Below are 15,119 nucleotides of genomic sequence, written 5' to 3'. Positions count from 1 at the left end.
AAGGAAGGAAACAAACAAAGAGATGTTTGTGCAGAAACCTACATCTCTTCAAACACTGCACATAAATGAACCACACACTTTTACCCATTCATACACATGCATGTTTCTCAATTCTGCACAGTTTAACATCACATATTCATTATGAGATGTGCAACAGTCAGAGTCGAAAAGTTTTGGGTAGTATTGTTATTGTTATTTATAGTTTTCTTTGCCAGTCAACATTTCAGCTCATCTGCTTTATCATGATTGAATTGGTGCATTTGGTTAAAATATGAGTATGGCCTGAAACCATGAGTGACTGGGCTGTCCTAAAGGTCTTTGACAAATGTGACGTTACATCTCTGAGAAATGAAGGCTCCAGTGAGTGGATCCTTACCGGCCCAACCTATCCCAGGATTCACTGCTGCCACAAAGGAGGCAGTCTTCGTAGATGACCAAAGGATGCTTGTATGTTGGCTGTGTGATGGGCTGGTGACCTGTTGAGGTTGTACCCCACCTCTCACCCAATGTCAGCTGGGATTTGCTGGACATGTCAGGTATTATCAACATTTTCAGAAAAGTCAGTCTAGTTATTGCACAGATAAAAGAGTGTTAAAGAATCTGAAGACAGAATGAGGCCCAGTGTGTGAGGTCAGGGTGATGGAGGGGTTTACCTGTCTGTGCACAGGGGAGGAGTTCTGAAGGGGAGGTTATATAAAGTCTTGGTGTGTCCAACTGAGTCCCTTATGATTGAGATTTTTAAATTATTTATTTATTTATTTCTAAAACTCTAAAACTCTAAAACTAATATGATTATAAGACATCCCGATTCACACTTTATACCAGCAGGTGGCAGCAATGCACCAAATTTGCCAACCACCAATAACACCCAAAAGAAGAAGAGGGAGGAGAAGAAGAAGAAGAAGAAGAATGATTAATGAGACCATGCGGCCACCAGTAAGTTTGTTTCTGTTTATTGTGCCAGTTGTTTGAGGTCATTTAGTGATGATTCTAATTCAATGTCAATGTGTGTGTTCGATGTTTACTACTTCATAATGACCTCTAACATCACCCCATGATTGGATTTCTTTTGTTGGGTTATTTGTCCTCATCATAGACAGCGTGATTTAGGAGTGACTGAGATAAACTTTGTTTCAGCAGGTTTACAGTAAATCTGGTTTAAACACACAGTGGAGTCCAACATGAGATGATTGACCATGATATGTACTGTTTTAACTGGTGATACTGAAAACACCAAATTTACTGACTGTTATTCCAGAGACTGATTTAAAAACAGTTAGATGGTTTAAAGGCTTAATTAAATAACCCTTTGTGATCATTGTTTTTACTATGGATTTAAGTTTAGAATGGCTTTGACACATGAAAAACTCTTCCCTGGAATATATTTTATTTCATTGTCTAATTGTCTGGTCCTGTTATTTGTATTTATTTTTTTATCATTATTTACCCTATTCTAAAATGTTAAATACAAACATGTTAGTGCAGATTCTATACATATTTTAATGTCTTAACTTTATGTATTGTCTTTTGTATACTGATGGCTTCATTAATCTCTAAATCTCAATGTTTTTAATAATTTCTAATTCAACATCCTTTATCAATCGCCTGTAAAGCACATTGAATTTCATTTGATTTGTTTGAAAGCTGCTATTGATATATTGATAGAATATATAATTTTTTGTGGTTTTCTAATAAACATTTTGACATTTTTATTGAGACTCCGGTGTTCTAGTTTTCCAGCATTCAGCGTAAAGTGTTAAAGTATTTTGCTGTTATTCTGTTTCATTAAAGTATAATTGTCTGTAATGATGTTGACTCCGATCAGTCTGACAGTGATGCCATGTGGTGTCGCCTCCTCACTGACTGGATTTATCATTTGCTTGAGGTTGACCTCTGACCTTAATGGTTACTGATTCACCTCCAAGCTGAATAGAGGTTTTCATGAAGTCAGCTTCTATCTAGAAAATAAATTGTGTGAGGCCTGACTCGTGAACATTGATGTGTTTTTTAAAGCTCTTGTCGTCCGACACATCGATCACTCTCTTACTGTTCTGGACAAAGAGGAACACAGAACAAACAGACGAGGGACACAGAGGCTGCCAACAATATTATCCTTTTTGAGTTACACGTCAGAGTTAAACATCTGGGCTGTATTCAATTCACCCAACGCAAAGTGTGTGAAACAAATGTGCTGTTTTTGTTGTAAAAATGTATGGTGGTGAAATAGATATAACAAAAAGGGACAGCAGCTGTATAATGGCAGAATCTACAACTTCTATGACATTCAAGTTCACTTTAACTCCCCTCAAACCCTGAACTGCTTCAAAGCCTTGGTGTTGTCTTTTTGTTTTCTGATTTTATTTTCATTGCTTTTTTTGGTTTTGTGTATGTTTGATGTCCAGAGGGAGGTGCTGTGATCTCAGATACAAAAGAGGGGAATACAATGAATGAGATATTGTACTGTGTGTGTGTGTGTGTGTGTGTATTCAGAACACGCTTCACTGGTTCAGTGAATGTTGATAGGGAGAACGTTTCCTCTTTCGTTCCCACTCCTCACCGTGAGCGTCTGATCTTGCTTTATGTAACTTTGGCGTTTATCTCCAGTATTCAGCCAGTAAACTTTAATAATAAGAATTGTGAACAGATTTGGTGGGTTAGGGTTGGTCACAGCAGCAGCACCTCTTGTAATATCCACTGTGGTTCAGTTCTGGGACTTTGCAGTCAGAGCTCCAGTTAACAGAATAAATCCATACATGCAGCTGTTACTCAGTGAAAGTTTCCTAATGTTGACCACATTGTGTGATAATGACATGACATTAAATGTGTGAGATTAACATTTGGTGCCGGCGAGAGGCTGGGTGCTGCCCGTGGCCAGAGTATCACAGGGCTGAAAAAGAGACAACCACACATTTTGTATAACGTTTTTGAAATATTCAGATTACATACACAAGAAAATAATAAAATAAATGATTGTGTAGTAAAATAGTTTAGGATACCCAGTAATGTTTAAAGTAAAAGAAAACAGCCTCACTTTTACCTGCGTCAACGTTAAAGTGATTTTAGTCCGGTAATATTATATCTATCATTCGGAAGTATTTTGGTTCAGGTATAATGTGATGCAGGACTTTAATTATTTCCTTGTAATTATTTTTATAATGCTATAGCTAGATATTTTATTTGTGCACTACCAAGTGGAAAATGTGACATCTATTCTAAGTAAGTATTATAATAAATACTAATATGTAAATGAATAACAATATCTGTCTCACCTGCTGTGTGACACAGGTGTACTCAAATACTGAACTTTGCACCACCGCAGTTCAAACAATGACACAGGTGTTTACTGAGCGATATTGTGTGGGGGGGTGGAACAGCTCCATGAAACCAAAAGGCAGAAGAATAAAAACCTCTCCCACAGCCCCCACTCCCCAGTGGTGCCTCAAATACCTTCTGTCATAATTTGTCATTTCACTGATTGGCCATCTACAGAAACTTCACCCAGTAAACATGAAATGTAAGGCACCTTTTGTACGTTTGAAAAGAGTGGACGCTCAATAAACAGAAACACAGATAAAGACTTGGGTTGCCACTGCAAGTATTTATGGGTAGGGGGCTGGATGTGTATAATAGGCAGAGAAAGTGGGGATATTCTCAGACCACCAAAATGAAGAAGGAGCGAGAAGGAGCACTAGTTGTTATATTGCTGGCTTTTATGCAATGTGAGCTCTGTTACAGCTGCTGGATTTCTGATGAGAATTTAACCGTGGTTTTTAAGTTTTTGGTGTGACTTGTTTTATAGTAACTAACTAACATTGCTCTCCTCCTCAGGTTTTCTGGCCTCTGCTGCTGTGGAGATCCAGGCCTCCACCAACCCTGCTGTGGTCGGGGCCACGTTGACATTGTCTCTGTCTCCTCCACCATCCATGAAGAGGGGGAGCTGGACAGTGGGAAGCTCCCTCATCCTCAACTGGGAGGCGGCCCAGGAGGCGGTGGTCCCCAGCTACAGCGGCAGGGCCACAGTCAACGTCCTCACCGGAGCTCTGACTCTGAGCTCAGTCACGGTGGCTGACTCAGGAGTCTACGTGGTGCAGAGCACTGACCCGCAGCTTCAGGCCACCACTTCCATCTCCGTTCATGGTGAGACAACACACCGATGGTTGATTTAAGGGTCAGAGTAGTAGCTCAGCCAAAAGAATCATTACAGCTGCTCCCAAACATTGAATTCAAACCAAGAACTGAAATATGGGTTTGATTTGTCAATAGTTTTTAGAACACCATTGTCTGTGCATAATTGAACTTCCTGAAAAAGATTGAGTCCATGTTAAATCCAATCAACAAGGTTTAGTGATAATGAATACCTGTAACAAACACAATTTTATCATTTCTTCACTATCTTATTTATTCTATCTTTCTCAAGGACGGTTGAGCAGGTGAACGCCTTGTATCACAAACATCTGAACCATTATTCATTTGGATCACAGTTCAAAAATGCGCTGAAGCTGAAGATGTTTACGGTGCTTTCATTACTAAAACTGGTTTACCAAAGAAAAACATGGATTCCAAAACAAGGTTCAGAAAGTTCCTGCTTCGTCACAGTTGGAATGACAGGCGGCAGATTTACACAGCCCAGTACTGACTGAGACAGCCTGCATGTGTTTTGACTTGGGTGTCCTTTTGCTCATATGACGTTGTCCTCTGGTTCGTCTGTGTCCGTCAACACTCGCCTCTATCCTGTGAGCTCATGTTCCTTCATTTTCACAGAAACTGTTTCTGCTCTGTCAGTAGCCCACAACACATCCCTGTCTATCCATGCAAAACTAAAAAGCACACAATTAATGGTTTATAAAAGTTTTTTTTGGCATTGTGGTTATCCTCCAGAGAAAATGCATAATTATAAATCATAATCTTTAATCATGATGTCTTACTTTTTAACATGGTGACTTTTTTTATCAGGGTTTTCTCATTTTTTTAATTAAACGTAAAGTTACATTAATCATTTTATTAATTTACAGTTAAGTTGTATGAAATCGTCTTAAAGTGGACGTAACTGAGTGAATCACTATGTTCTTATACAGTGCAACTATAATAACTATATCACTTTACTAACAGAAGGTCACAATCCCATTATTTTATCATCACGTCTTCTACAGAACCCATTTCCAATGTAACACTGAAGGCAAATCAAACCGACTTCATTGAGTTCAACGCTTCAGCAGTCGCTTTGTGCTCCGTCTCCTCTGGATCCTCTCTCTCCTTCCTCTGGATGAACGGCAGCTCCGAGGTCACGGCCAGCGACAGAGTTCAGCTCACTGATGGAAACTCCTCCCTCACTGTCGTCAACGTGAGCCGCTATGACCCCGGACCATTCCGTTGTCGTGTGTCCAATCCTGTCAGTAACGGCACCAGTGATCCAGTAAAGTTTACCATCATCTGTGAGTAGGATGATTTAATCGTAATGATAACGATTGCCACATGTAATCATGCAGCTCTACAGCAGAGCTTTAATGTGCTGTATGCCTCTATACTTCTTTCCGCCTCTCTCCTTCAGACGGACCAGACAACATGGCTCTCACAGTGAATGGATCCTTTTTAGTTGGATCCAATCTGACCATGCTCTGTTCCGCTCAGTCCAACCCTCCAGCTCAGCTCCAGTGGGCTTTCAGAGGAGCTTTTCTGAACACGACCGGTCCACTGTTGGAGCTGTACGGCATCACAGAGGATCACAGTGGTCCCTATTCCTGTGTGGCCTTTAACAATCAGACCAACATGAACAGCAGCATCAGCTCAAACATCACAATAACAAGTGAGTTTGTTGGTATCGTGACATCGACTTCTAGATTTCTTCATCAGCTTTCATATATTTTCTTCTTCTTCTATCAGTCTTCCAATGTACACCAACGAAACAGCTGCTGTAAAAACCTGTGATGCCTCCAGTTTGACAAGATAACAAAGTCTATCTGTTGTTGTCCATCAAAACGTTACGTGCAACAGAATCTGTAAATGCTACAATTAAAGGTTGGCTCATTGGTATTTCGGAATAATTCTAGATTCTCGCTTACATTTTATAAAGACATAAGACTTAGCTGTTTCAAGATGATGCTGCTTGACATCTGCTTTTTCTAAACTCAGTGATGTTTTTACATACTGTACGTCCTGTTGTTTAACTGCATGGTCTCAGGCCCTTTGTCTTTTAGGGATGTTTGTCTGTGTAAATTGTATCAGTCCCTAAAAATTCAAGCATAAATAAATATTTGAATTTGTTCCCAGCTTCACTCTTCCTTTGGTTTGTCTCTACAGAGTCAGGATCTAACCAACAGGCCGTCAATGTGTGGCTCCTCTTGCTCCTGTTGTGGGCGGGATTCCTCTTCTCAGTTCAAGGCAAGTTGTAGAATAATTTCATGTAATACATAAAAACATATTATTATTTATACTCATCAAAAACATCTTAAAGAATGGATTGATGTTCAATTCTTGTAGTCTCATAAAAGAAAAAAGTGTTTTTATCCCTTTGAAACAGTGATGTTTTTTAATTCTTGTCTTTAGCATGATATGATGAATAAAATGAATAAATTATATTTGCAGGAAGGCGACATTGAGGCTAAATTGCTTCCTGTTGTGCCCAAATATGAAATAAGCATAACAGGTGATGTTATGATCACTTCATTCTTGATCAATATGATCTGCATTCCTTCACAGATGTTGCTGTTCCTTCAGTCCATGGATGACTTTGATGCAGTGAAATAAATTTGACAAAGTAAACTTTTATGTAAAAATGTGTGTGTCTGCATGTGCGTGTGTGTCTGTGCGCGTGTGCACGGACATGTTAATTGGCGATAGCCTGTGTCCTCTTTTGGAAAAATATTTTGGGGTCAGTGGAAAAGGTTAATAGTTTGGGGTCACACAAGAGATGGTTATGGTTTGGTGATAGGCTCAACGAAATTATTGCAAGTCTATGTAATGACCTTTAGCTTGCCTGATTAAGTTTCATACGTTCTGTTCATACAGCATTTTAAGTTAATGTACTAATCATTACATAAAATTCCCCCATGATGTATTGTTCGCAAACCCCTGTGGTTGATAACGACATAAATTTTAATAAAATGCCACTGCAATTATTCTTTGTACAGTCTTTGTACCTTCAGGTCTGTGTTGGTCCTGTCGTGCTGAGCACTCATGATATCATCTCTGACTGCTTTCACTGTTTGAATAAGATAAGTTTCAGAACAGGTTCTTATGCGTTTAACCACAAAGAACAGTCTTGTGACAGAGCTCAGAAGAAACATGTCAAACATTTTATAATGCCCCCAAGATATTTTTATATTTTTAAGGGCTATTTAGAATATTTCAGGGTTTTGTGTTCCTCTTATGGAAAAACCTTCTTATCTCCTTTGTTCACAAACAAAACAACACATTTTTATCTTTGGTTACAATAAACAGAGAGAAAGAAAGTTAAAGGTTGTGTAAAAGGACAGGCAGTCTTCTGTCCCCTATTAAAACATGTCAGTGTAATCATAATGCTACAGCCAAATAATAATAATAATAATAATTACCAAATAACCCATAACAGCAAGATCAGATAGAAAGATCAGATTGACTGATGAGGAGGTGATCTACTTTTATTTTTTTCAAATTTTCCAAGGTTTATATCTAAAAAATGTTGTAGTTCACAGTGCATCAGAGGACACTGCTCAGCACCATTTGTTAAAGAGTATGTGATTCCACAGTATGAGGGTTTTGATGCACTTATTCTTCCAAGTCATGCAGTACACTTACAAAATATCCTCATGACGCCTCAGTCTGGTTAGATGAAAGTTGCCAAACCACAAAGGTTTACAGTAAATGGACACTCCTTGGAGTGTACCAGTAAAACCTCGGAGTGGACAGGGCAAAACAAGGTGTGGCCAGGGAAAGGTGTGTGAGAGGTGGCACGGTGATGTTACACTGGGGGTAAGCATTTGCACCAAGTGAACAGAACACTGGAGTGATGCAGAGCAAATATTTGCAGATCAGAAAGCGACTGTGACCACACAATATCGCCAGATCTGAATTCATCACAGACATTGTCAAGACCTGAAGCGAAACTGAGGAGAATGGAGTCTTCAGTTGTGTTTCTCCTAATCCTGGTCACAATAACCTTTTCAACAGGTAAGACTGAATTATATTTTTAAACTTGAATTCATTTTACATATTGTATTGCCTTGATTCTCATTTCAGAAATTCAATGTGTCTTTTTAAATGCACCACTTCGGTGAATATTTGTGTTTTATAATTTATCTTGCCAATAATTGTGTGCAGATGATGACTGCAGTTCAGGGTGACTGAATACATTGTCTGTTCCTTGCTTTCTGTGTCTAGACTGCGGGTCCTGCCAGACAATCATTGCCTCTGAGAACCCCTTACCTGTGGGCAGCAATGTGACACTTAGCAGCCAGACAAATGTCACTCAAGGGGTATGGCTGTTGAACAACAGCATGATTTTGATGATCTTTGGGGGAGATCCTTTCATAAATGTGCTTTGGCGTAATAGAGTTACATTTAATGCAACCAATTCATCGTTGAGCATAAGGTCAGTGCAGCTGGCAGACTCTGGAGTGTACACGTTACAGGAACTGAATGTTTTTCGTGCCGAGTTAACTCTCTCCGTTCAAGGTAAGGACCATTTTCTCATGTTTACTCACTCTCTTGAATACTTACTCATATCCAACAAATGCAGATTAAATGTTCAAGTTGTAGACTGAATATGAAAATAAAGGATGAATTTCAACTTCCTTCTGTTGAACAAAACTGACGACAAAATATCGTGTAGGGATCTGCACAGTAGTGCCGTTGAGCCACAGTGTCAAGGTCCCACGATGTGCACTTGACCAATCAGAAGTCTTCACCCCACTTTTACAGCGTGTGTCCAAAACCAAAAATAAGACTTGAACAAACAAGGTGATTTACAAAAAAAGCCTTAAATGACAGACACAATCTTTGTGAAAAGTTTACTTTTTTATTTGGCCCATGTCCTCTCTGCTAACATGGAGGACGCAGCGTATATATCTTATAGAGCAGCCAGCCACCAGGGGGCAATACAGATATTTTGGCTTCACTGTTGGGGACTGTCATGCCATTTATCTCAAGTTGGTCTTGTGTTCAGTCCACAGACCGGACAGAGGATCAAAATCTATTTCAAGAGAGCCAAGAGAAGTGGTCTCGGTTGGCTCTTTTGCAGTTAGAAAACACAATTAAATTATAGATGGTTCAGACTTTCTGACGAATTGCAGAAAGTTGACACAGCATTAACAATAGAGGAAGAAAAGGAAGCAGAAGGCTTACTGTTTTTCAAACAACCAAGTTGCCAAGGCTCACAGGTTTGCTTGCAGTCTTTGCTTCTGACTATATTGTCTCCGATGACATAGTATTTGAACAACGATGATATCCGTGGGCACTGGAAAAAATGATTATTTAATCAGAAGGGTTACAATTCAGTATAACCTCAGCATGTCCATACAAGCTAACAAATAGTTTGTTATTTCTCTCTCTACAGTGCCAATTTCAAATGTGACCCTGATGGCAAAAGCAACCAATCTGGTGGAGTTCAATGACACAGCCGTCCTCATGTGCTCTGTGTCCCACGGCACGTCCCTGTCTTATGTTTGGCTGATGAACAACACTGTGTTCAGTGGTGGAAATGTACAGCTCAGTAACGGAAACGCCACCCTCACCATAGTCGGCGTGACCCGCCATGACGACGGGGCATTTGCGTGCATGGCGATTAATGGCATCAGCAATGCAACCAGTCCCCCTGTATTTCTGAACATCAGCTGTGAGTTTTAAAAAAAGTCAAATAAAACAAGATAATAGGACAAATAGGATATAAATGAGTCAACTCCTCACATTAACTCTGAAAACAATCTCCCTCTTGCCGTGTCTTCAGATGGCCCAAGCAACACATCGATGATGATCACGCCCATGAAGTCAGACCACATTTACAGAACAGGATCTAATCTCACATTGTCGTGCTCGACGCTCTCCAGTCCTACAGCAACGGTTGAGTGGATGGTTAATGGGGTGGCTCTGAATAAATCTGGCAGGTGGATCCACCTCCACAACGCTGCAGAGAGCAACTCAGGAAATTACAAATGTGTATTTCACAACCCTGTCACATCCAGGTTCAGCAGCGCAAGTACAATGATCCAGATTTTAGGTAAGATACACCTGTTGTACATTAGAGGTGTTCTCTTTATTTTAAAGAAATTGCTTAACATTAAGTGTTTTTTATATAAAAAATTGGATTAGATAGTTGTTAGGGCTTTTTTTTCAATATGGAGCATGATTAGCTTTGCATTGAGACTGAGAGAATTTGGCGAAAGCTTTTTCTGAAGAAAATAAAACTACTACCAACAACTCTCAAGCTTACCAGTGAACATGTCATATTTGGATTTGATTTGATCCAGAAAAAAAACAGAGAAAAACAATGAAAAGTTGTTTATGTTGTAGACTACTGTACACGAAGACACCATCATGTGGCCAGGAAACAGAGACTTGTTTGTGGGGATGTTCATTTACAGATATCAGCATCGAAAATGTCTCCAATAACGAAGACAATTGGAATATTGGAACATTTTTACTTGTATAATTAAATATAATTTGTTAATTAGAAAACATAAGATGATCTCATATGGCTATGAGAGTGGTGGTGGTCTCTGCAACACAGGAAATAAGAATAACCCCCAAACTGTTTCCTCAGATATTTGTGAAACTTCATACATGTGTGGATTAAAATTTCTCTATACCTTTCTCCTCTATTAGATCCACTAGAAGCCGTCACAGTGAATCGTATTGGCGGACCGGCGATACTTAATAAGTCATTCACTCTGCATTGTGAGGTGACTGGAACTGTAAACAGAATCCAGTGGTGGAGGAACTGGCAGCTTATTGTTCCTGACAACACAACGATCATTGATATGAACAACAAGACGCTGACTCTAAACCCAATCCAACATTCAGATAATGGAGATTACAAGTGTCAGGCTTTTAACGCTGTGAGCAACATGACCAGCAGCCCTTACAGAGTGGAAGTGAATTGTGAGTATTCCATTTTCTGTCATCACTGTTGTGAATGTGGTCACATGTTGTCAATTAATCACAAAATACTTGCTGATTGTTGGTGTAAGTGGAAACTCTATTGGGAAATTCTCTCTCCATGCACAATTCTGCATTGAATTTATGACATATGTTTTCAATGGAGATGATTCAAGTTAATATCTATGTGTTTAGATGGGCCGGAAATGCCAACTATCATGGGACCTTCCTTGGTGAAGGCAGGATATAACATCACACTCACCTGCAATGCATCATCAAACCCTCCCGCCTACTACAGATGGTATTTCAATGAATCTCTCGTGGCTGATACAGCTGAGTATGTAACACCTCGTCTAACTGAGGATATGAGCGGGATCTACACTTGCAAAGCCTACAACAACATCACCTGCCAAAACAAGACCGCACACAAGATGCTTACTGTTGTTGGTGAGTCTTGTTGGTGGAACATTTTATCTTTCTGCATATGTTTCCTACTTGAAGAATAAATGAATAAATTACCTTTGATTTGTTTCAGACCCAATAACAGACGTCCGTGTAGAAACCCCAATGTATCCCCCCAAAGAAGATTATCCCTACATGCTAACATGCAATGTGACCGGACCTGCTGATCATGTCTATTGGAAGAAAAATGACAGCCGACATGGTTTCCTTGGAAATAACAAGACACTCAGCTTCAACCCACTACACCGCAATGATACTGGATATTACAAATGTATAGCTATGAACGCTGTTGGAAATATGTCTAGCCCTCTTCATGAGCTCCTCGTCAATTGTGAGTATAGCATTAAAAAGATTTATGTTACTGGAGACGACATGTTATTATAACTGATAGTTTTAGTGTAGGGCAACATGCTGAGATATCTAAATGCATAGAGTACCTGCTATTTTCTTTGCTGTTGCAGTCGGACCAGAACCAGCCGTCATATCTGGGCCAAGGTTTGCTGAGACAGGAGAGGTCGCAACCTTCAAATGTTCCGCCATGTCAGTGCCGTCCAGTCAGTTCAGCTGGTGGTTCAATGGCACCGAAGTGGCCAATACGTCAGTGTTTACGACCGAGCCTTTGTCTTTTAACATGAGCGGAGAATACACCTGCATGGCGTACAATCGTGTGACGAGAGAGAACAGCAGCATTTCCATTATGGTCACTGTCATTGGTAAGATAACTAGAGTATGGGGAGGGGTTAGATGAGATATCAGGAAATGTGGACTTTTTAACTTGTGTGACTCTGCAACAGGTCAAATGTTGATTTATTAGAGAGTGAGGAAAGTTTTAAAGGAGACTTTTTAGTTTTCCCTTTCTTCAAGGGTGTTTTGGGTTGTTTGTGTGTCAATAGTCTCGCCGTTAAGTCCACACCATCATGAGGTACATGATGGTGCCTCATTTGGCACATCCCTCAACAAAGGGGAGGCCGACATTTTCTATACTCACTGGAAATGGTTGACCAATCACAACAAAATGGGACAGCCGGCCAATCAGAGCCGACTGGGTCTCATCGGGAGGGGGCCTTAAAGAGACAGGAACTAAATCCAAGCATTTCAGAGACACTGTACCGATGGGCAGTATGAGCATTAGAGCATTAAACCTTTTTAAGTAACAACACAGATTCAAATTGTGAACCTGAATACGAGCATGATATGTCCACTTTAATTTAATGAAGCGTTACCACGATGTCTCACTGTTTTAACTCCTTGTGCTTTGTGTCTACAGAGGCCATAGAGTCAGTGATGATCAACGCCAGCACTGTTCCAATTTACTTAGAAACCTTCACTCTGACTTGTGAAGTCACTGGGCCCTACGACGCCATCTACTGGATGAAGAACAACACAGTTCTCAATATGAACGCCACACATTACCACATGGAAAACAACATGCTGCACTTCACCCCAGTGACAACAGACAATGATGGGACATATCAGTGTGTCGCTACCAATAAGGCTGCTAAGCACATAAGCCCCAAATACACACTACTGGTGAATTGTGAGTATCATAGGAAAAAGAAGAACCAAGATGAATCATGTTACAATACATCAATCTGACCAACTCTCTGTCTCTTTGCAGATGGCCCTCTGAGTATGGAGATCAGTGGTCCATTCGTAGGACTGGATCTCATTGTGTCACTGATATGCTCTGCTGATTGTCAGCCTGACTGTGACTTTACCTGGTATCTAAACAGCAACTCAACAGCAGTGATACAGACTGGCTACGTTATCACTTTCCCTGTAGCTCCAGCACATTTTGGGAACTACATATGTGTTGCAAGAAATCCAGTGACCAAGATCACCATGTACAAGTCGAAATCCTTCACTGTGACGGGTCAGTAAGCCTCACATCTCCTCTGCCTCATTACCTCTTCGCCCATGTCTGTTTGTTTGTTAGTTTGTTTGTTTGTAAGCAAGAATTCACAAAGACAAGGAGGTGGAAGGATATTCCCATATGAATGGGAGGAGCTCATTAACTTTTGGTGTGGATCCAGCTCAGGGAGAAGATTTTCACTTCCCTTAACATTGTGTAATAATAATAATATTTTTACCAAATTATTAATTTATGGAAAAAATAGGCACATTTTCAGAGACTGATTTCTAGGAGCTTGATTGAATTGAAGGAGACTGGAGGAACGTGCTCTACTCAGTGCCAGTCTAGGTTTTTAATGTGGTTTCAAAATACATTTATTGTCTTAATAACAACTTGAACAAAAGTGGATTTGTGAAATCTTATGTGCTCAATCTTTTGGATAATTAAAAGACGATCACGTACACCCGAGTCATTTTGTAAATCTTTACAGAAATACAACTACAACATACACGTCACTTTATTCCTCATTATCTACGTCCCTCTATCTCTCTCTCAGGTCGCGCCCCAGGCGTCCACTTCTCATCCGGAGGTGGTCTCTTGATGATGGGTCTGTTTGCTGTGTTCGTCCCTGTCCTGTTCACCTGAGTGCTCGACACTGACAAATCTATAGCCGGTGTGAAGAGCTCTTTCTCCCTCTACAGTCTATTTAACAAACATACTGCAGGGAACATATTCAACATTAATCATATAATTTTCATGCTGATGTCCAAGATTCAAATTGTCTTATTTTTGCAGTGCTTGCTTTGTGTTTTTTTATGTTAACTGTTAACTTAATTGGTGAGTTAAACTTGTAGGGTTAATGTTGTGGTAGCTGCTGTGACTTTCCTGGAGCCAGTTTCATAAAAATAATATCTATACACTTACATAGTTTCCTCTGTTTTGGTTCTACTTGAAATTATTTTCTGTTGTGTGTAATAATATTAAAACTGTAAGTAAATGTATATTTGATCATACTTTGATTAACTGTACTTATTTTTTAATCAATAAAAATCAACACAATCCGTTTTGTCGAGAGAATTTGTGGGAGAATTTGTATACAGTATAAATAAATATGATACACATGTATAAGGGTATACAGTTTATAGGAAGGGCTTCATAGTGTTGTTCATATGGGGACACAGAGACTCATCTTCATGCTCTTTTCACCGTCCTTCATTTGGTAAACAAGCAGCACTTTCTCAGATTCTTAAACGTTTTCATCTGGCACAATAAAAAAAATACGATTAGTTTTCTGTCTAAAACATGTAAAAATCCATGATTTATATCTGCTTTCAGTTTAAATAAGGAGAATGCACTGGATGCAAGACTTTTTATCAGTGATATTGCTTGTGACTGGTTCATATACTTTCTTAAATTAAAGGACTATAGGTAACTCACATTTTCCATGTTTGTCACTGCGTCTTGCAAACTGGAAATAAAGGCAGGATCTCTCTTTCCTTTCCTAAGTGACCCAGATACACAGGAGCAGGACGGGATAAATAATCATTATTATGATTACATATAAACTGATGATACTAAATACAAACTGAATATTAAGTATGATATCAACCAAAAACAGTAAATCTCTTGTGTGTATATGTACTACAGATGAATCTAGTGGTCTAAAAAAGCAGCAGCGCTTCGGTGATGATGAATCAACATCAAAACGCAGATCTGATCAATCAGTCAAGGGAAACTT

The 15,119-nt window shown here is 39.6% G+C and overlaps 1 protein-coding gene across 1 annotated transcript; it reads left to right on the top strand.

Annotated features, from left to right (window-relative positions):
• The first annotated feature begins 859 nt into the window (after nucleotides 1-859).
• Nucleotides 860-14,436, top strand: ceacam1 (CEA cell adhesion molecule 1). Its single transcript, XM_069537621.1, has 16 exons — nucleotides 860-936; nucleotides 3,829-4,137; nucleotides 5,151-5,432; nucleotides 5,549-5,803; nucleotides 6,298-6,378; nucleotides 7,984-8,145; nucleotides 8,356-8,649; nucleotides 9,530-9,808; nucleotides 9,920-10,189; nucleotides 10,795-11,070; nucleotides 11,263-11,514; nucleotides 11,603-11,860; nucleotides 11,991-12,242; nucleotides 12,797-13,066; nucleotides 13,148-13,402; nucleotides 13,938-14,436. Exons 2-16 carry the CDS (start codon nucleotides 3,924-3,926, stop codon nucleotides 14,024-14,026), a joined length of 3,489 nt encoding a protein of 1,162 aa, XP_069393722.1. The 5' UTR covers nucleotides 860-936; nucleotides 3,829-3,923; the 3' UTR covers nucleotides 14,027-14,436.
• Nucleotides 14,437-15,119: the final 683 nt, after the last annotated feature.

The sequence above is a fragment of the Paralichthys olivaceus genome, chromosome 13 (assembly GCF_024713975.1).
Source record: "Paralichthys olivaceus isolate ysfri-2021 chromosome 13, ASM2471397v2, whole genome shotgun sequence".
In the NCBI taxonomy this organism is placed as follows: domain Eukaryota; kingdom Metazoa; phylum Chordata; class Actinopteri; order Pleuronectiformes; family Paralichthyidae; genus Paralichthys; species Paralichthys olivaceus.
This window is presented reverse-complemented; position numbering and strand designations above follow the sequence as displayed.

Coding starts and splice junctions, on each gene's coding strand:
- ceacam1 (XM_069537621.1), top strand. CDS start 3,924: ATGAAGAGGGGGAGCTGGACAGTGGGAAGCTCCCTCATCCTCAACTGG. Junction 6,379..7,983: donor ATTCCTCTTCTCAGTTCAAG/GCAAGTTGTAGA, acceptor GAACACTGGAGT/GATGCAGAGCAAATATTTGC. Junction 11,515..11,602: donor CAAGATGCTTACTGTTGTTG/GTGAGTCTTGTT, acceptor GATTTGTTTCAG/ACCCAATAACAGACGTCCGT.